At 43.3% G+C, this 25,665-nt stretch overlaps 1 protein-coding gene across 1 annotated transcript; it reads right to left on the bottom strand.

Moving 5' to 3' along the window:
- Positions 1-881: 881 nt before the first annotated feature.
- On the bottom strand, positions 882-24,698 carry BPHL (biphenyl hydrolase like). The gene is given in 9 exon segments (XM_032222230.1): positions 882-1,794; positions 4,296-4,419; positions 9,217-9,348; positions 14,974-15,127; positions 18,105-18,271; position 19,450; positions 19,673-19,702; positions 19,704-19,776; positions 24,554-24,698. Coding segments are annotated over 9 exon segments (864 nt in total). The 5' UTR covers positions 24,649-24,698; the 3' UTR covers positions 882-1,706.
- Between the last annotated feature and the right edge of the window lie 967 nt (positions 24,699-25,665).

The following is a 25,665-nucleotide window of genomic DNA, read 5'->3' as shown; positions in this document are numbered from 1 at the left end:
AAAATAAAAAAACAAAAGACACAAATGGGAGGTATAATTGTTAAAATGAAGATATTTGTGCTGCTTCTGTCAGCAGTTTTTGTGACCCTGCTGTATTACTTTAATATTTATAAACTGGCAAGATGATTTAATTAGGGAGATACAGATCCTATTAAATTTGAGAGCTATGAAGTTGAACTCTTGAACAACAGTGCTGGTAGTTAGACCAGCATTACAATATATATTAAAATCTTAAGAATAAACTTGTTTTCCCATTTATGCAACTATAGATTCTGCACCCCTAATTGGTATTTAAAGATTATTCTCAAGGAAAATTCCTGCAGGGATTAAAGTTTTATTAAAGAGAGATGTTATACTTTATCTAAATTAAGAAAGAGATTTACGGAGTGCTTTGCAAACAAAGCTGCCCTAGATTGGTATTTTTTAGATGTGTTGTAATTTGCAATTCCCAGATTTTCTAGAAAGCACAAGATTTTTTCTTTCTTTGGGAACCATAGGACCTAACACTTCTGGAGGGGATTACATTGGAGAAGACTTCCTTATCCCTTGTTATTGACTATTGATCTTAAAAGGCGGTAATCAAGAAATAGATTAATAATGGATTTCTCTACCAATTAGAGCAAGGAGAGTATCTTTTTTTTTGTCTACCCCAGTGGTTCCCAAACTTGGCAACTTTAAGACTTGTGGACTTCAACTCCCAGAATTCTCCAGCCAGAAGAGCTAGCTGGAGAATTCTGGGAGTTGAAGTCCACAAGTCTTAAAGTTGCCAAGTTTGGGAACCACTGGTCTACCCCATGAAATATTTTTGCACATGCTAAAGAATATTCTACTCAATTGCAGAGGCAGTAGGCAAACTTACGTTGATTAGCTTTTTCCTTGTCTTGTGCCTTCACTCAAACACACACTGGATAGAAGTGCTTACAGTTACAATTAGAATTCTATATGTAACTTGTAACACTTTATTCTGATTCGAACTGTCTCATTTCCAACTTTTGGGGTCCTCAAAAGACGCAGTTATTGCAACAACTGGATTCTAAAACTATTTTTTTTGCAATGCAGGAAATCATTGGCTTGTAATCTTAGGAACTTATTCCCTCTCAATTTAAGAACTAAGGTGGTTTTTTTTTTTAATATTCAGAATCACTGGATGTTCCAAATCATGTCTGCAGCCTTTTTCTTTAAAAAAACAAAACAAAACCCGACCCAGACTTTGAGGAAGAAACGGGCACAATTGCAACTAGAATGCTAGTAGAGCAGGCATGAATTCAGACAGCCTGGATTGAGCATGTTTTCTGTGGCGCTGTCTTATGTTGCTTCCTTTTGAGTATTGTATAATAAACTCTTCAAGAATGTCTGCAGTGAAATTCTACAATGGCTTTTGTGTGGTGTTCAGTGTATCAAGGCATGCGTTTTGGATAATGACTTCTCTTTGTGCTTTTCTTCAAGATTGAATCTGGGCAATAAAAAAAGTATTTATTGAAACTTGTGTGTCTCTCCCTTAACATTTCTACAAAGCCTTTGAGAAAATATTCCCACTTCTAGCAGTTTTTAATCATTTCCCATGTCCCGGAATTGTTGGCATACATGAGTAGGACAAATAATGTATGTTCCCTTGTTGCACTCTTTCCCTTAAGAATACAGTTTGCTGTTGCCAGTTTCACTTTGAACTATACCAATCTCTCAGGAACAGCAAAGAAACAGGTGCTCTACACAAGAAATTCTTCTACCATTTTGTTAAACTCTTCCGCAAACCGTAGGTGTAAATTATGTTTTCCTTCAGGCATAAAATGCAACCTGCAACGACAAAAGGTTGAATAGGTTAAAGTGCGCCAAGGAAACTGGTACAAGACAACCTTGATTTGCTGTTTTCCAAAATGACACTAAAATTAGAAATGGCAGCCAATGGAAATCCCACTTTTGTCATTCTAGGCCAGTGGTTCCCAAACTTGGCAACTTTAAGACTTGTGGACTTCAACTCCCAGAATTCTCCAGCCAGCTCTGGAGAATTTAAATTTCCAGCAGTCCTCATCAATGGCCCCAGCTGGTAGGAAATATAGATCAGCAACATCTGGAGAATCATCCTTCCTCTACATCAGGTGTCAAACTCAGCAGAGCTGGCTGGAGAATTCTGGGAGTTGAAGTCCACAAGTCTTAAAGTTGCCAAGTTTGGGAATCACTGTTCTAGGCGTTGCGAGTTCTAGCACACCAAGGGACACACTGGGTTGGTAAAGATTACCCTTGTATATAGAGAGAGAAATTGGGTGAATAGAAACAAATCAGTGGAGGAAGAGAAATGCATGATCTGAAGCCAAATCGTTGTAGTTGTAAGTCTACTCTGGGCTAAGGCCTGATCATTTCTTTAGGCCTCTGTAAGTACAGGTATTGCAATAGAACTGATCTGTTTCTTTGAAGGACCTAAATCAGGTTACGGCTGATTTTAACTCCTTCCAAAGGAAAGGCTGAATTACCAAATTTCCCTTTCCCTTTGGTTATGCTGGCTGTGGGCATGATGGAGGTTGAAGTCTTGAAGCATCTACAAGCAACAGATTGGGGACTAATAGGGGGCTGGTTTTGTCCCACAAAAATTTTCCTTAGAAATATGTATTTGTTCAGTGAAAAAAAGACTATAGTTTTGCCTCACCAAAAACCCATAATCTGCTTCCTAAGGAGCAATCCTTGATGTTTCTTCCTGTAGTTACTTGTCTCAGATGATAATCTCCAACCTTTTTGATAAGAGCCATGGTGGCCCAGTGGTTAGAAGGCAGTATTGCAGTCTAATTCTGCTGACTTGCCAATTGCCAGCAGTTCGAATCTCACCGGCTCAAGATTGATTCAAAATTCCACCCTTCCAAGATCAGTAAAATGAGGACCCGCACTGTTGGTGACAATATTCTGACTCTGCAAACCGCTTAGAGAGGGCTGTGAAGCACCGCGAAGCGGTATATAAGTCTTAAGTGCTATTGCTCTTGGGCCTTAATGGATCCAAAATGAATTGAGTTTACCCTGGCAATATGTATGTTGCCAAAATCAAGGGGGTGGTAGTGGAGGATAACCCAGTTAACATTTCGTCTTACTGCTCTTAACTCCAAATTTATTTTCATCCTGCCTTAATTATTTTTATAGATAACACAAAAGCAGTCAATTAGAATACCACCTGTCGGTTGTGACCAGGGGGGCTTTTGCCCAGGTTCGCCTGGTGCACCAGTTGTGGCCCTACCTGGACCGGGAGGCACTTCAAATGGTCACATACTCTCGTCACCTCTAGGCGCTTTACTTGGGGCTGCCCCTGAAGAGTGTTCGGAGACTACAATTGGTCCAGAATGCGGCCGTGCGAGCGATATCGGGTGTACCTAGGTACACCCATGTTACACCTATCGTCCGCGAGCTGCACTGGCTTCCCATCGGTCTCCGAACGCGCTTCAAGGTGCTGGTCGTTACCTTTAAAGCCCTACATGGCTTGGGACCTGGATATCTGCGGGACCACCTCCTGCCACATACCTCCCAACGACCCATAAGATCTCACAAGGTGGGCCTCCTTCGGGTACCGTCGACCGGGCAATGCCGGTTGGCGACTACTTGGGAGAGGTCTTTCTCTGTAGCTGCCCCGGCCCTGTGGAATGATCTACCCGCAGAGATCCGGACCCTTCCCACTCTCGGCCTTCCGGAAAGCTATTAAAACCTGGCTGTTCCGGCAGGCCTGGGGCTGTTGACCCCAAAATACAGTCCAGCCCCATTTAGAACGGAGTGCATGGTGTGCTGTTTTTAAATCTATCTTTTCTTTCCCTCTATTTTATTTTTAAAAAATTTATTCTGTACTGTAAGCCACCCGAAGTCCTACGGGATTTGGCTGCATATAAATGTTATTAAACTTGCAAACTTGCAATATTCCTTCCTCCTCCTATTTTCTCCGCAACAACAACCCTGTTAAGGCAAATTGGGCTGATAGAGAGCGACTGGTCCAACTGGATTTTCATGCCTAAAACAGGACTAGAACTTGCAGATTCCTAATATCTAAGCTAGCACTAGACCAAACTGGCTCCCAATTTGCATTCTCAAACAGAATAAGAGATTTGTGCTTCAGGGAATCTGTAAGGTGAACTTAATGTGAAAGGTTCTTTAATTCCTTAGCCATCTTGGAAATATTTGTATATTTCTGCAGCACCCTTAAAAATGTATGGCACCTGAAGTCACCTATAATAAAAGCAGGAAGACGCGGGAGGCGGTTAATGTTTTACAAAATGATAAATATTCATTACATCAGATTCTCATCCAACCAGTAAGGGTATGAGACTTACCGTGAACCTCGGATATGCTTGTGGAGATATTCTGCATGAAAACGGGGTACCAATGGGTCTTTCTCACCATGTATAATTAGCGTTGGGCATTTAATATGAGGCAGCAAACGCTGACAGATATCACCTGTGGAGGAACAAGAAGTATATGAATCCTTCCATTCCCCACTATCCAGGCAGAGCTGAAGAAGCTTCTTGGATGACAAGTGGAACATCTTCAAAGAAAAACCAGAAAGTCCTGTTGCCTCTTGAAAAAGCACCTTTGGGAAAACCATGACCTGGATGGCTGAGAATCTCCATAGGGCCCAGGCAGTGAGCGAAAATGAATCTTTTTATTTAAAACAGGCAAAAAACGTGACAACAGAATGTGCAAAACAGCTGTATTTCTCTAACCTTAACATCACTGACGAGCAATTTGGAATAGCAAATAGCTGGCCAAGAACAACATTTTCCCTTGTTTTAATCACAGCTGCAATTTTTTTGGTTCTCTCCAGATTCCCTCCCAATAATGAACACTCCAGTTAATCAAATGCAGACAGTTAAATGAGAAGAGCAGTTTAATCCAATGGCATTTTATATCAATAAGATGATCCCAAACTTTCTTTTCAATATTTTTTTTTTGCTATCTAGCGAATGCAAACAAAATATATTGTGGTTGATATAGATGTGTCACTGCCTCCCCTCCACGTAATAAATAAATCACGTTTATGATTTGCCTAAAGAGAACCTGGTTGAGTTTCGTGGAAACTGAAGATTATTTTGCCTTTGGAGTGATTAGGGTTAGGTTTAGGTTTATTAGATTTATATGCCGCCCTTCTCCCAAGGACTCAGGGCGGCGTACAACATTAAAAGAAACACATAATACAAAAGTTAAAAAAAATTAAATAGAATATCCCAAACCCAATTAAAATTGACAATGACTTTTTAAAAAAAACAAAATTGAATTAAAATTAACAGTGATCAATAATTCATTTTGTTTTGTTCAGGCCAGGCTGGCTTGCTGGAAAAGCCAACTTTTTAGGGCGCGTCGGAAGGACCGGAGGTCGGGGATTATACGAAGCTCCAGGGGGGGGCAGCTCATTCAAGAGGGAAGGCGCTCCCACAGAGAAGGCTCTCCCCCTGGGGGTGGCCAGCCGACACTGTCTGGCCGACGGCACCCTGAGGAGGCCAACTCTGTGGGATCGCACTAGACGGTGGGAGGCTACCGGTGGCAGTGGGTGGTCTCGCAGGTACCCTGGGCCTAAGCCATGGAGCGCTTTAAAGGTCATAATTAGTACCTTGAATCACACCCGGAAGACAACCGGCAACCAGTGCAGGCTGCCTAAAAGGGGTGTAACATGGGAGCACCTAGGTGCCTAGGTGCGCGGCTGCATTCTGGACCAGTTGAAGCTTCCGGGTGCTCTTCAAGGGCAGCCCCATGTAGAGAGCGTTACAGTAGTCCAGGCGAGAAAGGACGAGGGCATGAGTGACTGTGCACAGAGCATCCCAATCCAGGAAGGGGCGCAACTGACGTACCAGGCGTACCAGTTCTTGGGTTTTTTTAAAAAGTAACCTTCCTTCATCTGACAAAGTAACCAAACTCTGTGACCAGTCTGAATATAAATTCCAAAAAAAAATAAAATAAAATCCAAATAAATTACCAGTGTTTCATTCTGTTTTTACATGTTAGGCAGTTGTATTAGCCTCTAAGCCACAAGCTCTCCTCCTTTGTCAGCTGAGCCAAGGAAATGATTAAGTGTTACGTCAAAGCACCTCGTATGCCCAAATATGGGAGGAAGCGTGTGTGTGTGTGTGTGTATAAACATACACACACATCCATATATGAGAAGGGAAAATAAACAATGCCCGATTTATATGTCATTAAACGTAGTCTGCACAATTTAAAATTACACTTGTAACATGATTCAAAACATTGGTGTATCCCTCCCGTCTCCGAATATATCTAGAAGATTAAGTCTTGAGGGCCTTTCTTCATACGTGGAGCAACAATGTTCATATACATGACCTGGTGTAAAGCACAGGCCCCCCCAAAAAATACCTACGCATGAAACTTCATGGGTTTTTTAAACAAGGCAACTGTGCCAATGACCATAATGAAAAAAAAGTCTGTTAGGTAAATCTAACGTTTTCATCTGAACTTTGAAATCCCAGATTAGCATTTTAGGCGGAATTACCATTCTAAAGGGAGTCTTGTTGGGCATATAGGAAAACTGGACGTTATATCTTCTTAAGATTTGCTACCCAGCTTGGAAGTGACTTCTACGAATCACCAAAATGTTAAACAGAGGGTAGGAATTATGACTGCTTTATTCCCCAGTCTAGAGGTTAATTCTATATCTTTCCCCTAATTTAACCTTTCCGTCCTTAACATGTTGAACAACAATTCCAAGCAGAAAGCACTTAAGGTGACCTTGTTGGAAAAACACAACCTGGTGGTAATTAGTTCTGAACAACTATTGCTTTTAAACTACTACTGGCAATGATTGACTTAGCTCCGGAGAAGCAGAAGTAGGTAAAGTTAATACGTACCATATTTAAAATGGAAGTAAAACAACACAAGCAACTGATATGCAATAAAGCAGCTTCTTGTTCTCCTCTATATTCCTAGCAGAGGTTGTTGTTGTGTGTGTGTGTGTGGGGTGGGAGAGGATGGAGACATGTTGGGACGTTTGAAAATGAAGCTTTCTTTCACCCTCCCTCTTCTCTAGGCGAACCGAACATTCCTCAGGTTATGAACGAATTAGAATAATTAGAACAATCACACCTGTGTTTGTTCTTATGATCCAGCCTGGAATTAAGAAGCAGAAACCAGTCTGTGACTTATATCATGTGCTTTGCAGAGTATAATTGACTCAATAAAGGAGGAATGAAATAGGAGCATTTGTTGGGCTCCAAAACATGTTTGTCCCATTCAAGAAACAGGGCACATCGGTAATTCTTGATAATTTTTTTTTAAATTACTCTCTAAGGGAAGTTAAGATGCCAGCCTATGATAAATGCTGAGTTTATGAACTGTTTCTTCTATCTACCATAGAAGATAACCGTTGCCTTGATATTTATTTTTCATCAGGGAAAGGAACAATTCAGGTGTACTGTGTGAATTCACAGTGAAGCTTGGCTCGAGTAATTTATTTCACGAAAGGTTGGGTTTTCTTTGTGAGGCACCACGTGGCCAAATTTGATTTTACGACTGTTTTTATGATAGTTTTAAGAGCCGAGGTGGCGCAGTGGTTAAATGCAGCATTGCAGGCTACTTCAGCTGACTGCAGTTCAGCAGTTCGGCTGTTCAAATCCCACCAGGCTCAAGGTTGACTCAGCCTTCCATCCTTCCGAGGTGGGTGAAATGAGGACCCAGATTGTTGTTGGGGGCAATATGCTGACTCTGTAAACCGCTTAGAGAGGGCTGAAAGCCCTATGAAGCGGTATATAAGTCTAACTATTGCTATCGTCGTAAACTGTGCCGTGGTCATCAAGTGAAATATGTGGTCGTTAAGCAAACCCAGCACATCTAATGGGCATTTTTGCCATTGCAAATCATAATCATACAACCACGGGGTGCTGCAACCAGTTGTAAGGGTAAATCAGTTGCCAAGTGCCTGGAATGTGACTACGGGAGGTCATGGGGCAGTCATTAAGGACTATCTACAATGAGTTTATAATGTTTCCATGCAGAAATCTATTTCTAGATGTTCTTCCAAACTGTTGTAAGTACTGTTCCTACAAACTTCCTGTACTGTACTTCAATAAATACTTCACCCTTTGGCACTTGGAGTTCTCCACTCAGAGAACATGAGGGGGTGATCACAAGGTTATACTTTACTGTTAAGGGCAGCTCCTGCGATCAAATGGCCTCCAGCTGTGTTAAATTACAATATTCCGACTCAGCTACTGTGAGGGAAGGGCAATGCTGATTGAGGATGATGGAATGTATAACACCTCTTGAAAACATTAGGCTAGGAGACATTTCTTTGTTCGTTCCCAGTCTCTATGGTCATCGAGGGATGCAAAGGGCTTGAATGAGCTCATTCAACTTCCTCAAACATAGCACCAGTGGTGGGTTTCAATTTTTTTTAGAACCTCTTCTGTAGGTGTGGCCTGCTTTGTGGGAGTGGCTTGCTGGCCATGTGACCTGGTGGGAGTAGCTTGCCGGCCATGTGACCAGGTGGGAGTGGCTTGCCAACCATGTGATCGGGTGGGCGTGGCCAACTTGTAAACTATGGTGAAACTCACCTAACAACGCTCTTGCTTAGCAACCAAAATGTTGGCTCAGAAACTCTGGCATTGAAGTGTGCAAGTCTTAAAGCTGTCAAGTTACAAGACCCTTGCACCCCTAACCCTTTAGGAAAAAAAAACCCCAGGGGTGTTCAAACTTGACAGCTTTAAGACTTGTGGACTTCAATTCCCAGAATTCCTCCGCCAGTCATGTTGGCTGAGGAACTCTAGCATTGAAGTGTGCAAGTCTTAAAGTTGTCAAGTTACAAGACCCTTTCACCCCTAACCCTTTAGAAAAAAACCCAGGGGTGTTCAAACTTGACAGCTTTAAGATTTGTGGCCTTAACTCCCAGAATTCCTCCTCTCGCTCTTCATCTTGATGATGTGCAGATGGACCGGTTCTAAACATACAGTAGATCTGTGGAACCTCTTCTATAGAAGAGGTTAGAACTGGCAGGAACCCAGCCCTGCATAGCACTATGATCTTCTGAAAGCAACTATGCTATGCCACAGACCTCCCACCCCCCCCCCGTCCCCCAAGTCTCTCTTTCACATGCAACTTTTCCTGAAAACAACATCAAGAGAAAGATGGCAAGAATGAAAAGTTGCAGCAAAGGCAGGAGGATAATGTATCTGGGATATGGGAAACACAAAAGTATTACTTAAAAAAAAAAGAGATAAAACAAACTAGGCCACAGTTCCAGGTTCTTACCATTTGGGTTTTTCATGAACTGGGAGATTCCATCTACCCAAGCTGAACATATTTTGCTGAAATATTCATGTCCATACATTGCTTCCAAAGGCTTTCTTGTTTTTTCACTCCATTTTGAAACATCACGGAGACCTGTATGTAATGATGAGATATAGTTTCCCCTTCAGTATTATCTCTGACCTGGTAGGCAATTTTTAAATGCCTGTCTGAGCATTTTGAACCCACAGGGTATTTTAAGAATGATCAAATGGCTTGAAAATAATTATAGACTCTTTAAACGCATACGGTATACTTCATATTTTGATATGTTGGCTGCTGAACTGAGATTTTTATTTATTTTATATTGTTCTTAAAACGTATATTCTGGGGAACTGAATCAACCAATGAGTATTTGAAGAGGTTAAATGCAAAAATCCCTTTATTCAATTTGGATTATCCAATTTATTCAATTAATTACGGTCTTCAGACTATTATCTGATTACTTGGATTTGATCCATAAAAGTTTACAACCTGCTTTCGTAAGATTATTTTTTCTAATCTTCAGGCATTAAAAATCTCTCTGGGGTTATTGTTGCTCCTATTAAATATGACTATCTCTTTCGAAATATTTGCATTGGAAATGTTGTTTGTAAAAGGCAGAAAGGTTTAACAGATTTATAGATTATTGAGAACCGTAAGGCAGGATTTCTAATGACTCAAATGAACAATTGTCACTGTAGAATATTTAGATAAATATGTAATATAAGCACAGAGGGTCTATAACAATTCGCCATGGCCAACTCGCCACAAGATAACTCACCATTCTCTGTTGGACAACTCAACATAGGAGGACAAATGTAACTCATCACATATCTCTCATATCTCAATATTTCTCATCACATACCGCAATTTCCAAGTACAAAATGAAATTTACCTAATTAGAATACATATTGCCTCCTGTCACTTTCTACCCTGAGACTATAAAGGAAAACATAATTTTCTTCCTACCCATAGGCATCTGCAAGGGGATGAGAAAACATGTATTGTGAGATCACAATGGAAACCACGTGACCTATTATGTCTACCCCAGAGTTAGGCTTGTGATATTTCCTTATTTTGGGATGATTGTGGTATGTATAGATGCCTGTTGTGGCCCAGCAGGAGCCGTTGGAGCTGCCATCAGACTCCGACAGCGAGGAGCCCTCTGAGTCGGCTCTGGAGGATGTGGAGGACCCTGGACAGGGTTCCGACTCCGAACAGGGCACAGAGAGGCTGGTTGGCCACCAGGAGGCGCCTGAGCCTTGGACCGGTGGGGAGGAGACAAGGGAGTGTGATCTGGACATCAACAGTGGGGAGGAGCCAAGGGAGTTGTTCCTAGATGCCTGGCACCGGAGAGCTAATAGGCGTAAGGAAACAATTACGCAATTACAGGAGGTAATTGCACTCAGCTGGTGGTCATTAGGCTCCTCTCCAGACTATAAAAGGACTGCTTGTGCACACGCCCCTCTTGCAGAAGTCAACACAGGAATTAATGTCGGAGAACATTATTGTGAGCTTGGTAAGCTGGATTGCTGCCAAGCCTTATCTGTGCTGGATTGCTGCCCAAGCTTGTCTGTGCCGGTTTGCTGCCAAGGACCTGTCTGTCTGTTAATTAAATGCCGTAACTTATCTTTGGCTCGGAGTGTGTGTTGGTGTGGGACGAGGAGAGTCAGAACAGATGCCTATAGAGTAAATCCCATCCATACCTCATTTTTTTTCATTTAGTCTAATAACTAGCTTTAGCAAACTCAAAAGCCACTTTTATATCCTTTTATGATAGTTTGGTTGGTGGTATAATATATTTCAGGATTCTATACCTAAAGCCTTAAGCAGCTTCAGAAAAAGCATTTGGATCCCTTTGATTTAACTCTTTGAACATGGAAAATGTTGCCTAGATCCTGCTCAGCCACTCAGTAAATTGGTACAAAAGGATTTTACATATAGTGGTGTTGAACAGAATGTACAGTTTCATATTTCAAAATTACACAGACAACCATAGGAAACTCATGAGCTATGCAAATGAATTATTACAGCAGAGGTGGGTTCCTACCAGTTCGCACCTATTCGGCAGAACCGGTTCGTCAAATCTACTGAACCAGTTAGAAGAGCTTCCACCAGTGGACCCGGAAAGCAGGCCACACCTACAGAAGAGCTTCCAAAAATTTTTGAAACCCACCACTGGTAGGTGTGTAATGTCCCACAGTTATCTACGCATTAATAATGATCTAATAATATTTCCTTATACATTTTAGGGACTTTTCCTTACATAATTGGTGTTTTCTTTCATACTTTTGGATTTCTGTTTCCGTTAGTTGGCAATTGCTAAAATCAATCCCACGTGAAAAAGTATTCAAAGCCTTCTTGATTTTAATTGTCAATTTATTTATTCCTGCACATTGTAATATTTATTCATTTACATATCTCTGTTTTTCCACTGTTGTGCAAACACAATTCCAGCAGCTGCTAACATGTGTAAAATTAAATATATATTATACTCCCTTTCAAATAGCCAACAAAATATTTGTGGTTTTAATTCCATATCTTGCTTTACGATTGCTTCTAACCACTAACTTCTGAATAGCTACTTGGACCGACCTAAGTACTAATTCATAATTTCATATTCGGTCACATGAGTGGCAAGCCACTCCCCTCCGGTCACATGGGCAGCAAGCCACTCCCATCCGGTCACATGGGTGGCAAGTCACTCCCACAAAGGAGGCCACACCCACAGAGTAGGTTCCAACAATTTTTGAAACCCACCACTGGATCACAGGGACACATTTGAACTCAAAGGATGCATAGTAAGGGAGTTTTCAAACTAAACACTTCCTTAGAGAAAGTAATCAACATCTGGACCATTTTCCTATCCAGTGTCTTTAGCAGTTAATGTAGCCTATTAAATATTTATCACCTTCAGATGCTTTAAGCAACATTGGAACCTGTCTTACAAACCCATTTCAGAAATCTTAGCCGCAAATACTTTTTACCAAGAAAGTAATGCGCCCGCTTAAGTGGCATTTGCTGAGTAGAAAAGGAGAAAATGTATAATTATTGTACTAATTGGATTATTTTCATCCACAGAGTAATCTGTTATTCTAGAGATTGTAACTACTTTAATTTCTTGTGCCTGCTGCGCTATTTCTCATTGAGAGAACCTAGATTTTTTTTTAAAAAAAACAACAAAGTGTGTAGTAGTTGTTTTTGTGTACACCATGCTACTTAATTGTAAAAGTATCTTGTTTGGTTTGCTTTAAATCTATCTTGGTCTAGAATAAGGCTCAAGTGAAAATTACTCATTCAGTTAAATGCAGTTAACAAGGGGGCGGTGGGAGGGAGAAGGCAAAATATTTTATTTTTGATTGAAATTTTTTGATTGAAAATATAGTTATTCTTTTAAAAGATATATGCGTAACATGTGCCTATACTAAATATTTATATAAGCATAATATATATGTATGTGTGTATGTATATGTGTGCATCATAATTTAGCAGCGTGCCGTAGGCAAATGCTCAGTTGCCAAAGTGTCTCAAACTGATTTAGAGATGAGGACATAAGTCATGATTCTGAGATCCTTCCATCTGGATGATCTCTTCCAATGGGATCATGTACATGTTCAATAAATAAGGGAGAGATTTAAACCTCATGGCACTGCATATCGAAGAGCCCAAGAGTTGGCTCAAGGTTCAAGGACATCTCATCTCACAGGAAATGTCTACTTCATCGACGTCTAATTTAATTTAATGTAGTTTATTAGATTTATAGGCCGCCCCAATCCCGGAGGACTCCGGCCAGCTTACAGAGAACAAGAAAGAAAAATCAAATAAAAATAAAGATTAAAATTCTCAACACGCATACATTCAAATTGGGGCTGGACCCTACATAATAAGGTCAACAGCCCCAGGCCTGCTGGAACAGCCAGGTTTTAACAGCTTTTCTGAAGGCCATGAGGGTGGGTGAGGTCCGGACCTTTGGGGGTAGCTGATTCCACAGGGTCGGAGCGGCCACAGAGAAGGCCCTCCTCTGAGGCCCCGCCAGCCGACACTGTCCGGCTGACGGCGTCCTAAGGAGGCCCACCCTGTGGGATCTTATCGGCCATTGGGAGGTATACGGCAGTAGGCGGTCTCGCAAATACGCTGGTCCTGAGCCATGTAGGGCTTTAAAGGTAATGACCAACACCTTGAATTGTGTCCGGAGACCAATTGGCAGCCAGTGCAGCTCGCGGAGGATAGGTGTAATATGGGTGTATCTCGGTACACCCAATATCGCTCGCGCGGCTGCGTTCTGGACTAGCTGTAGTCTACGAACGCTTTTCAGGGGTAGCGCCATGTAGAGCGCATTGCAATAATCCAGCCTTGAGGTGACAAGGGCGTGAGTGACTGTTTACAAAGTCAAATGCCTTCTGACATGACTCTGTAGGATATTACCCCATCCACTCTTCAGAATCCGTTCAATTGGCTTCCTATTGCAAACACATGTGGATTTTTATCTGTCAAATGCCTTTCTGAAAGGTAGTAGCAGCCCTCTAGTGGTTCTTTCAGTTTATTCTCCCCTGACACAGTCCTGGTTACCCTAAAAAGATTCGCTTTGGCTAAAAAAAGTGCCTAAATCGGATGCTATACAGCCAAGGCGGGTGGACAGGGCCACCCGCGATTTCCGCTACCGGTTCAGGTAAACTGGTCCGAACTGGCAGAATACCACCTCTGATCTTAACCCACAGAAGGGACATGGGGAAGAGAAAGTGTCTCAGAAAGAACCTTCCCTAGTTCTTTTGGAACCAAAAGGAAGGGAGGAGTGAAGGGCTTTCAGCGTTGCAAGATTCCATTGGTATAACCTTTCAATAAAAGTAAATTTTAAATTGTAAATTTAATGAATGTATATGCCGCCCAATTCCGAAGGACTCCGGGCGGCTTACAAAATACAACACTAAAAGATAAAAAAGTAAAAATAGGGAAAGAGAAAACAGATTAAAAAGCAGCACATCATACACTCAATCTAGGTGGGGCTGGACCACATTCATGAGGTCAACAGCCCCAGGCCTGCCGGAATAGCCAGGTTTTAGTGGCCTTTCGGAAGGCCGAGAGAGTGGGAAGGGTCCGGATCTCTGGGGGTAGATCGTTCCACAGGCCAGAGCAGCTACAGAGAAGGCCCACCCCCGAGGAGTTGCCAGCCGGCATTGTCCGGTCGATGGCACCTGGAGAAGGCCCATCCTGTGTGATCTTATTGGCCGTTGGGAGGTATGTGGCAGAAGACGGTCCTAGGCCATGTAGGGCTTTAAAGGTGATAACCAGCACCTTGAAGCGCGTTCGGAGACCGATAGGGAGCCAGTGCAGCTCGTGGAGGATAGGTGTAACATGGGTGTATCTAGGTACACCCGATATCGCTCGCGCGGCTGCATTCTGGACCAATTGTAGTCTCCGAACACTTTTCAGGGGCAGCCCCATGTAGACCTACTAAGTAGAGTTACTACTCCTGGTTTGGTTTTTTGGTCTGGACTACCTCACTGGGCTGACAAGATACCCTGTTTCCTTGAAAATAAGATCTCCGCGGATAATACGCCCAATTGGGCTTTTGAGAGCATGCGCTAAAATAAGCCCTTCCCTGAAAATAAGCCCTCCTAGAAAATATTGCAGCACAGCAGAATGATAAGACCCCCCTGAAAATAAGGCCAAGTGCTTGTTTTATGGGTCAAAAGAAAATAAGACCCTGTATTGTTATTTTTGGGAAAACACGGTACATACCATTGTAAATTTTCACATCCTCTTCTGTAACGGTCGCATTGGCTCCCCACACCACCATTTTGTGGATCAAATCTGGGTATTTTGCAGCTGCTACGAGTGCAGTTATCCCGCCGTCACTCCATCCCAACAAGGAGAACTTTTGGAACGTCAGTGCCTTGTTGAGCATAAGAGAACAGATTGGAAATAACTCATGACAGCCAGGAACACCTATTGCTAAGCAGTGCAGTTGTGTAACAACGTATTTTATCAATCAAACATTTCTTTATTTCTTTAAAAAAAAACACACACAAAAATATTTCATCATTTGTCAATCATTAAGACATTGAAGTACAATTTTTTTTGTGTGTGTGCCCCTCCCTCCCTCCACCCCCCCTCCTCCCCCCCCCCGACTTCCCAGAACCCGTACACGGTATGGATTTTTAACTAACACAGTCTAAAATCTATTGAGAAAAAAGAAATAAAGAAATTAATGACATTCTACATTGACCTTAGCTGCTTCTTGCTGAACTAACTTTAAACAATTTAAATCATTTCTGATCTTAAGCATAGGCTAACTGGAATTTATTGGTCCCGTATTTATTTTGTATATAGTCAATCCATTTTTTCCAGTCTCGTTTATATCTCTCATTTGAGTGATCTTTAAGATATGCCGATATTTTAGCCATCTCGGCTAAGTTTGTCACTTTCAATGTCCATCCTTGGATTGTAGGCAAGTCTTCCTTCTTCCAGTATTGCGCCACCAACAGTCTTGCTGCAGTTATTAGGTGCAGAAAAAATTAGTCTCTACCACTGTAAAGTCAGTACATATACCTAGTAAAAATAACTGAGGAATAAACTTTATCCTTCTTTTAAAAATATTTTGCATGACCCACCATATTTTTATCCAGAATGCCTTAACCTTTTGGCAGGTCCACCATATATGATAATATGTAGCATCGGTGTAACAACGTATTTATGACTGCATTGTTTCAGCAATTCCAGTCCAAATGGCCATTGTTAACCAAGGACTATCTTTAATGCCTAGAAATCTCCAGTGACTTGTTCTTGTGGCCTGTCGGCTGCCAGAGAGAAATCAGATGAAGAATCCGATGAGAAGGCGCTGTGGGAGTCAGGCCAGCATCAAGGCAATCTGAGAGCTCCGAGGGGGAAGAGGGATTGGAGCTGTCTGAGAGAGAGAGAGACAGGGGCAAAGCCTGGGCTGTCCATCAGCCATCAGATGGAGAGTCAACAACTCCCAGGTCCGGAAATGGCTGATGAGGAAGAGGAGGAACCGCTGGGTCCAGTGCCTGACGGGTGAATCTGCAGAAGGCAGAGGAGAGGAGAGCAGCAGAAATCTATGGGCCGGTACTTGGGACGGCAGAGCAATCGCTGCTAGCAATGCCCCCTCCCCTAGCTCTGGGGATCAAAGGCAGGAGGTGGAGATGAATAGGTGTGGCAGACAACTATTCCTCTCCTTATCGGACGGACTTCTTAGCCTGCACTTACGAATCCTGTCTGGAAATTATCAGAATTCTTCTTAGAATCTGCAGAGCCTTTTGAGCATGTGTGGGCGTATCTCCGCTGCTGGAAGAAAGCAAGCGCACCTTCCAGGACTTCCTTTGCAAATGTGGGGTGAGACAGAGAGGAGGGGGGTACTTCAAGAGGAAGGGAACGAGCGTTACTTTCCACAGCACTTACGAGACTTTGTAGCCTGCTGTGAGAAAGGGAATGTTTAGTTAAATATGAAGGGCTTGTCGTGTTTGGAAGCTGGGTCAGGAATACTTGCCTAGGCAGTCACCAGGAGTGAACACTGTCACAGATACCAAATACTACTACTACTACTACTACTACTACTACTAATAATAATAATAATAATAATAATAATAATTATTATTATTATTATTATTATTATTATTTTGCAAAGAAGTTGATGAAACTGTTGATCACATACTCAGCTGCTGTAAAAAAATCGCGCAGACTGATTATAAATTGCGGCACAATTCAGTAGCACAAATGATCCATTGGAATTTGTGCAAAAATTATAATATTAAAACAGCAACAAACTGGTGGGAACATCAGCCTGAAAAAGTCACCGAAAATCAGATGGTGAAGATCTTGTGGGATTTCCGTATACAAACGGACAAAATACTGGCGCATAATACACCAGACATCACACTGGTTGAAAAAAATAAGGTCACAATCATAGACATCGCAATAGAGCCAAGGTGGTGCAGTGGTTAAATGCAGCACTGCAGGCTACTTCAGCTGACTACAGTTCAGAAGTTCGGCTGTTCAAATCTCACTGGCTCAGGGTTGACTCAGCCTTCCATCCTTCCGAGGTGGGTAAAATGAGGACCCGGATTGTTGTTGGGGGCAATATGCTGACTCTGTAAACCGCTTAGAGAGGGCTGAAAGCCCTATGAAGCGGTATATAAGTCTAACTGCTATTGCTATTGCTAATACCAGGTGATAGCAGGGTCGCCGAGACAAACCAACAAAATACTGGCGCATAATACACCAGACATCACACTGGTTGAGAAAAATAAGGTCACAATCATAGACATCGCAATACCAGGTGATAGCAGGGTCGCCGAGAAGGAACATGAAAAAATCGCAAAATACCAGGACTTAAAAATCGAAATTCAACGACTATGGCACAAACCAGCAGTGGTAATTCCAGTGGTAATCAGCACACTGGGTGCTATACCAAAAGCACTGGAATTACATTTAAAACAGTTAAAAATTGACAAAATCGCCATCAGTCAAATGCAAAAAGCCGCACTGCTTGGATCCGCACGCATATTACGAAAATACGTTACGACGTCCTAGGCCCCTGGGTGAGGCCCGACTAGTAACCAATGCCAAATCCGGCAAAATAACCTGGCCGCTGTGATACAATTGTATATTAATAATAATAATAATAATAATAATAATAAATAATAATAATAATAATAATAATAATAATATAATAATAATAATAATGTCCTCTGTAGAAACATTCTGCTTCTGAACAGGTTCAATCTTCATTCCCATGAAGTTTCAAAGGAACAACCTTCGAGGTTCTACTTGCTGATTTCCCAAACTTCATGTGCAAAATTCTCAGTAATCAAAGGTTTCCGAACTGGGTTTGAGAGAAGCCCGAACATATTTACCTGCATCAAGTCAACTGCATCTTTTGCGTCTCTTTCAAAAAAGTCTGGAGGAAAATCTCGGACTGGAGGGATTGACTTCCCGTATCCTCGAGGGTCCCAGGCCACAACAGTAAAAATCTCCTTGTTCATGTTCTTCAGCTGTGGTTCAAAATCAGTCTGACCGCTGCCTAAATCAACAGAATAAAACACTGCAAGATCATCATGACCAAGAGAGAAACTTATTTCACGCGTATTAATATGTGCAAAAGAAAAACTTAAGTCCCAAAAGCACGATCAAATTAACTCCTCAAATTATGTCTGCAATTGAGCCTAAAACATATGTTGCTAAGCGAGACATTTGTTAAGTAAATTTTGCCCCATTTTACGATTTTTCTTGGCGCGGCTGTTAAGTGAATCATTCCATTTGTTGAGTTAGTAACAGGATTGGATTCCCCCCGTCGTCTTCGCTTGTCAGAAGGTCGCGAAAGCTGATCATGTGACCATGGGGATACTGCAACCGTCATAAATATGAACGTTGCCAAGCATCTGAATTTGATCATGTGGCCAGGGGAGGCTACAATGGCCGTGTGAAAAATGGTCACAACTCACTTTTTTTCAGTGCCGTTGTAAATTTGAATGGTCACTAACTCAATTGTTGTAAAGTCAAGAACTTCTGTATCTTTATGTCTCTTTTTTGACTATTAGGAAAGCTAAGAATCGTCCTTTTTTGCTGCACTATGATCAATTTCACTTGTTATTCTCCAACCATTGTAAAAACCAACCATTTTTTCCTTGGCTTCCTCCTCACAAACTCACTACCACTGGCTGAGTGACTATAAAACATCACTCTCTCTCCAGTGGAAAGCTAAGCGGTGTCCTACAGCGTGACCCGATAAAGGGCGAAAGACAAAACCACGCCCGACTAAAACCGCGTCGCTAAAACCGCGACGTCATCAACGCGCCACAACAGCGCGTCGACAACAGCACGTCGACAGGAGGGCGATTTACAACAGCGCGGCGGCAGAAGGGCGATTTAAGTTAAGGTAAGGGTTAGGTTTAGGGTTAGGTTTAGGGTTAGGTTTAGGGTTAGGTTTAGGGTTAGGTTTAGGGTTAGGTTTAGGGTTAGGTTTAGGGTTAGGTTTAGGATTAGGTTTAGGGTTAGGTTTAGGGTTAGGTTTAGGGTTAGGTTTAGGGTTAGGTTTAGGGTTAGGTTTAGGTTTACGTTTAGGTTTAGGGTTAGGGTTAGGTTTAGGGTTAGGTTTAGGGTTAGGTTTAGGGTTAGGGTTAGGTTTAGGTTTAGGTTTTAGGGTTAGGGTTAGGTTTAGGATCATACTGTTTCCTCATTTAGGAAACAGTAATCAAAAACCCTTGGAGATCTCTGCTATCATCAGAGTAAACCAATAAATTTTTATCTCACCTTCAGTTTATTTGCATAGTTAGGTTAATCGACTTAGATAATTAGTCTTGCCTAAAAGCAATTATTTTAGAGTCATGCACGACTATAAAGATCTTCAGACAACGTATCGATATAGTTTTTGCATATATTATCCATTCCAAATCAGTAGCATAGTACAGTGTTAGATCCATACTAACATGCCAGGGAGTAGGAGCACAGCATGAGTTCCCATTTCCAGTTTGTTGGTAGTGCAGGTGGTTCCCATTCACTTCTACTTTTGCTGAGGTTATGGCAGTGCTGGAAGAAATAGCTTCAAGGTTCAATCTTTCATATTCCATCTTTCTTCCCAACAGCAAGCACAGTTCTCCCCTCTTCTATTATCTTCACAGTAAGGCACTGTATGCAGCGGGAGTGTCAAACTCGATTTCATTGAGGGCCACAACAGGGTTGTGTTCAGGGGTGGGTTCCTGCCAGTTCTAACCCTCTTCTAAAGAAGAGATTCCACAAATCTACCATGCCGTTTAGAACCGGTTCCAGCTCTCTCCCCCCGCCCGTCCGCACATCATCAAGATGAAGAGCGAGAGGAGGAATTCTGGGAGTTGAAGTCCACAAGTCTTAAAGCTGTCAAGTTTGAACACCCCTGGAGTGTTTTTCTAAAGGGTTAGGGGTGCAAGGGTCTTGTAACTTGACAGCTTTAAGACTTGCCTGCTTCAAATGCCAGAGTTTCTGAGCCAACATTTTGGTTGCTAAGTAAGAGCGTTGTTAACAACAAATGTGTTGTTTTACCCACACTTTACATGTTGGCCACGCCCACCCAGTCACATGACTGGCAAGCCACTCTCACTCGATCACATGGCCAGCAAGCCACTCCCACCCGGTCACATGGCTGGCAAGCCACTCCCACAAAGCAGGCCACACCTACAGAAGAGGTTCTAAAAAGTTTTTGAAACCCACCACTGGTCGTGTTTCACCTCAAGGGGTCGGAGTGGCCGTGGCCAGGGTAGCAAAAACGGGCTCCCAATCTCAGTTTCCGTCTGGGACGGCCTCCTGCAGCCCTCTGCCAGTGAAAACGGAGCTCGATAGGGCCCTCCATTTTCACTGGCAGGGGGTGGCAGGAGGCCGTCCCAGCCGAAAACAAAGATTGGGAGCCCGATTTGCTGGAAGAGGCACCATAGGCTGATCCTTTGCTCTTTTCAGGGCGGCCCCGCAGGCCGGTCTAAGCACCCCACAGGAAGGATATAGCGCCCGGAGCCTTGAGTTTGACACCCATGGTACACAGTATGGCTCTTCTCTCTCTAATGACACACACAACCATCCAGTGTGTTCAATTTGAGGTATAGTTTTGTGTTCTGACCCCCCCCCCTTCATACACCAAAGCACGCCGAGACAAAGATACTTCAAGGATTTATTAACACAGAGACTAGACCTTGGCAGCAATCCAGCACAGACTAACCTTGGCAGCAATCCAGCCTGCCAAGCTAGCCACGAGAGTTCCCCAACTCTAGTGAATACGTTGACTCCTGCAAAGGGCGTGTGGACAATCATTCCTTTATAGTCTTGAGAGGAGCCTAATTACCACTAGCTGAGTTCAATTATCTCCTGTAACTGTGTAATTGTTCCTGACGCCTAGTAGCTCTTCGATGGCGTGCATCCAGGAACAACTCACTGCGGGCTTCTGGATCACTCCCCCCTTGTCTCCTCCCCACTGGTCCAAGGCTCAGGCACCACCTGGTGGCCAACCAGTCTCTCTGCGCCCTGCTCAGAGTCGGAACCCTGTCCAGGGTCCGCCAAATCCTCCAGAGCACAATCATTCCTTTTATAGTCTTGAGAGGAGCCTATTACCACCAGCTGAGTTCAATTATCTCCTGTAACTGCGTAACTGTCTAATTACGCCTATTAGCCCTCCGTTGCCGGGCATCCAGGACCAACTCCCTTGTCTCCTCCCCACTGCTCCAATGCATGACATCAGGATCACACTCCCTTGTCTTTTCCCCACTGCTCCAATGCCAGGCGCCTCCTGGTGGCCAACAAGCCTCTCTGCACCTGGGTCGGAGTCGGAACCCTGTCCAGGGTCCTCCACATCCTCCAGAGCCGACTCATAGGGGCCCCTCGCTGTCGGAGTCTGGTGACAGCTCCAACGGCTCCTGCTGGGCCACAACAGTTTTGTGTCTTAAAGCTTTTGTCTAGTCCAACTTTCCAACTCAGATTTTTGCAACAAGGTATCTATTAGGCACAAAGCGAGTTGAGTTACCTTGTGCCAGTTACTTTCTTTCAGTTCTTTCTTTCTAAAAAGCAGGCAAGCCATTTCTGAAAATCCTTCCAAGAAAACTGAAAGGATTCATTGTGTCCATTCATTAGATACAACTGAATGGAAAAAAAGGCGGCGGGGGGGGGGGGGGAGAATCTGCTAAAGGTGTTTTCCAAAATTCCCAATCAGCAAAACCAACAGGTATTTTTTGAGTGGCAATTCCAACAATTTTTGTGGACATTAGGTTAGGAAAGGATATTAATCACAATAACATACTGATTGATTCACTGATTATGTGAGCCGAGGTGGCGCAGTGGTTAGGGTGCAGCACTGCAGGCCACTTCAACTGACTGTTATCTGCAGTTCAGTGGTTTCTAATCTCACCGGCTCTGGGTTGACTCAGCCTTCCATCCTTCCGAGGTGGGTGAAATGAGGACCTGGATTGTTGTTGGGGGCAATATGCTGACTCTGTAACCGCTTAGAGAGGGCTGAAAGTCCTATGAAGCGGTATATAAGTCTAACTGCTATTGCTATTGCTATGTGCCATCAAATTGGAGTCAAGTTAGATCACAGAGGCACAACTTCTCTTGGGTTTTCTATTCCCAACCTGGACCTTCAGCTGTTCTCAACAGTGCACTGATGGTGGGAAAGGCCACAATCGCTACTAAAGCCCTTTGCAAATAAGAACTGCCTTGTTCTGAATTTGCACCACCAGGTTTTCTCAAATAAACTTGAATTTATGAAGGAAGGGCAGGATTGCCTCTGTCAAACAAAGGAATCAGATTCTTCTCCGTCAAATAAAAGGAATCCGGATCTCCAAGGAGCAGGGAAGAGTTTAAATTACATGTCCACAGATTCCAGCTAAGCACAGCACACTTCATATCTTATCATACCTGTGCATGTATATAATATTTCGCTTCTATATCTACACACCTTTATACACAGTTCTATATATATTATATATAGTTTTTTGGCTTAATTGGCTGTCATTTTTTAAATTAAAGAATAATTTTAATTTATTAACTCGTTCGGAAACTTATTCTCCCAGACAGTTGTTTGTCTAATGGAGAGGGGGTGGGTGGTATAGATGCGATTATTCCTGAAGCCTTATGCAGGGTTTTTCCCACTGGCCATATATTATTTCGACAGGCGAGTTTTGCGGAGGCCTCCGTAAAAGCAGGGGTCTCCAATCTTGGCAACTTTACGACTCGTGGACTTCAACTCCCAGAATTCTTCAGCCAGCAGGTGCTGGCTGATGAATTCTGGGAATTGAAGTCCACGAGTCGTAAAGGTGCCAAGGTTGGAAACCTCTGATCTAAGTGGAGAGATTCCAGGAAGGGATTATGAGAGAGGTAAATTATGCTGTCTGGAGAATTCTGGGAATTGAAGTCCACGAGTCTTAAAGTTGCCAAGTTTGAAGACCTCTGATCTAAGTGGAGAGATTCCAGGAAGGGATTACAAGAGAGTAAATTATGCTGGCTGAGGAACTCTGGGAATTGAAGTCCACGAGTCGTAAAGGTGCCAAGGTTGGAGGACCCTGCGTTAAAGGAAAGACTATCTAAAGCAGGGGTCTCCAACCTTGGCAACTTTAAGACCTGTGGACTTCAACTCCCAGAGTTCCTCAGCCAGCATGTGCTGCCTGAGGAATTCTGGGAATTGAAGTCCACAAATCGTAAAGTTGCCAAGTTTGAAGATCTCTGATCTAAGTGGAGAGATTGCAGGAAGGGATTACAAGAGAGTAAATTATGTTGTCTGGAGAATTCTGGGAATTGACCTCTTGAATGAGGTCCAGCCCCACTACGGTTGTGTGTGTGTTGTGTTTTAACCTGCTTTGTTTTTTACTGGAGAATTCTGGGAATTGAAGTCCACAAGTCTTAAAGGTGCCAATTTGAAGACCTCTGATCTAAGTGGAGAGATTCCAGGAAGGGATTACAAGAGAGTAAATTATGCTGGCTGAGGAACTCTGGGAATTGAAGTCCACGAGTCGTAAAGTTGCCAAGGCTGGAGACCACTGCTCTAGACAGTCTTTCCTTTAACGCAGGGGTCTCCAACCTTGGCGCCTTTACGACTCGTGGACTTCAATTCCCAGAATTCCTCAGACAGTATAATTGCTCTCATAATCCCTTCCTGCAATCTCTCCACTTAGATCAGAGGTCTTAAAACTTGGCAACTTTAAGACTTGTGGACTCAACTCCCAGAATTCCTCAGGCAGCATAATTTACTCTCTTGTAATCCCTTCCTGCAATCTCTCCACTTAGATCAGAAGGTCTTCAAACTTGGCAACTTTAAGACCTGTGACTTCAATTCCCAGAATTCCTCAGGCAGCACATGCTGGCTGAGGAACTCTGGGAGTTGAAGTCCACAGGTCTTAAAGTTGCCAAGGTCAGAGACCCCCTGCTCTAGAGCATTAAGGCTTTTACGGTCCATCGATCTAAATCGATTCATACGACCAGACTTCGTCCCAGCAAGACACGCGGGCTCACAAACCTAAAAGGCACACACAGTGCACAAATAGGCACACACACACACACACACACCCCATAGCAAGGCTGCCAAGCGCTTCGGTTGGACCTAAACCCTCTCCGGGTTTGCAATGAAGTCCTCGGGGCCCTCTAAATTCATGCAATCGATCCCCCCCACCCCTAATTCCGCCCACCGCATCTCCACCCCCCTCCACCGCCTCTTCGCCGCGGCATTAAACACGTCCCCGCTTTTCTCTTGCGGCCAATCGCGCGTGCGCACTGCGGTTTCGGCCCCCCCTATTAAGCTCCTATAAGTGGGTTCCTCGCGTCTCTCGTCCCGTCCCGCGGGCAATTTGTTTTTTACCTATAGGCAGCCGTCGTGGGTCTCGGGACCGCTGCCAGCCTTGCGGAGCTGGAGAGGTGCGAGAAGAGGCTCCGCAGCCGCGCAAGTCGAGTCATTTCCCCCCCCCCTTCTTTCCCCCCGCAGTCTCGTCTTGGGCGGTTCCGCCTTCCTCGTTTGCAGGGAAAGTGACCGCAAGGGGGCGCAATCTCAATTGGGCTTTTCAATCCATCCATGGTACGCATCGTTGGCTTCAATTTTGCATGCCTTTTACTGAATCCAGGGCATTTTATTTATTTATTTATTTATTTATTTTTTTTATTATTTATTTATTTATTATTTATTTATTTATTTATTTATTTATTATTTATTTATTTATTTATTTATTTATTAGGCTTATATACCGCTTCATAGGGCTTTCAGCCCTCTCTAAGCGGTTTACAGAGTCAGCATATTGCCCCAACAATCCGGGTCCTCATTTTACCCACCTCGGAAGGATGGAAGGCTGAGTCAACCTTGACCGGTGAGATTAGAACCGCTGAACTGCAGATCACAGTCAGCTAAAGTGGCCTGCAGTACTGCACTCTAACCACTGCACCACACCCATCCATGGTGGGCATCATTGGCTTCAATTTTGCATGCCTTTTACTGAATCCAGGGCATTTATTTTTTTATTTATTTATTAATTAGACATATAACGCTTCATAGGGCTTTCAGCCCTCTCTAAGCGGTTTACAATATTTTTTTTTAGCAAATTGAGTCAGCAACTTGCCCCCACAGTGGATCCTCATTTCACCCACCTCGGAAGGATGGAAGGCTGAGTCGACCTTGAGCCGGTGAGATTTGAACCGCTGAACTGCAGATCACAGTCAATAGCAATAGCAATAGCAGTAGACTTATATACCGCTTCATAGGGCTTTCAGCCCTCTCTAAGCGGTTTACAGAGAGTCAGCATATTGCCCCCAACAATCTGGGTCCTCATTTTACCCACCTCGGAAGGATGGAAGGCTGAGTCAACCCTGAGCCGGTGAGATTTGAACCGCTGAACTGCTGATCTAGCAGTAGCCTGCAGTGCTGCATTTAACCACTGCGCCACCTTGGCTCTAAAGTGTCAGCTAAAGTGGCCTGCAGTACTG

This window comes from Thamnophis elegans, chromosome 8 (genome assembly GCF_009769535.1).
Source record: "Thamnophis elegans isolate rThaEle1 chromosome 8, rThaEle1.pri, whole genome shotgun sequence".
Taxonomy (NCBI): domain Eukaryota; kingdom Metazoa; phylum Chordata; class Lepidosauria; order Squamata; family Colubridae; genus Thamnophis; species Thamnophis elegans.
Note: the sequence above shows the minus strand (reverse complement) of the source record. Positions and strands in the feature narration are given on the sequence as shown.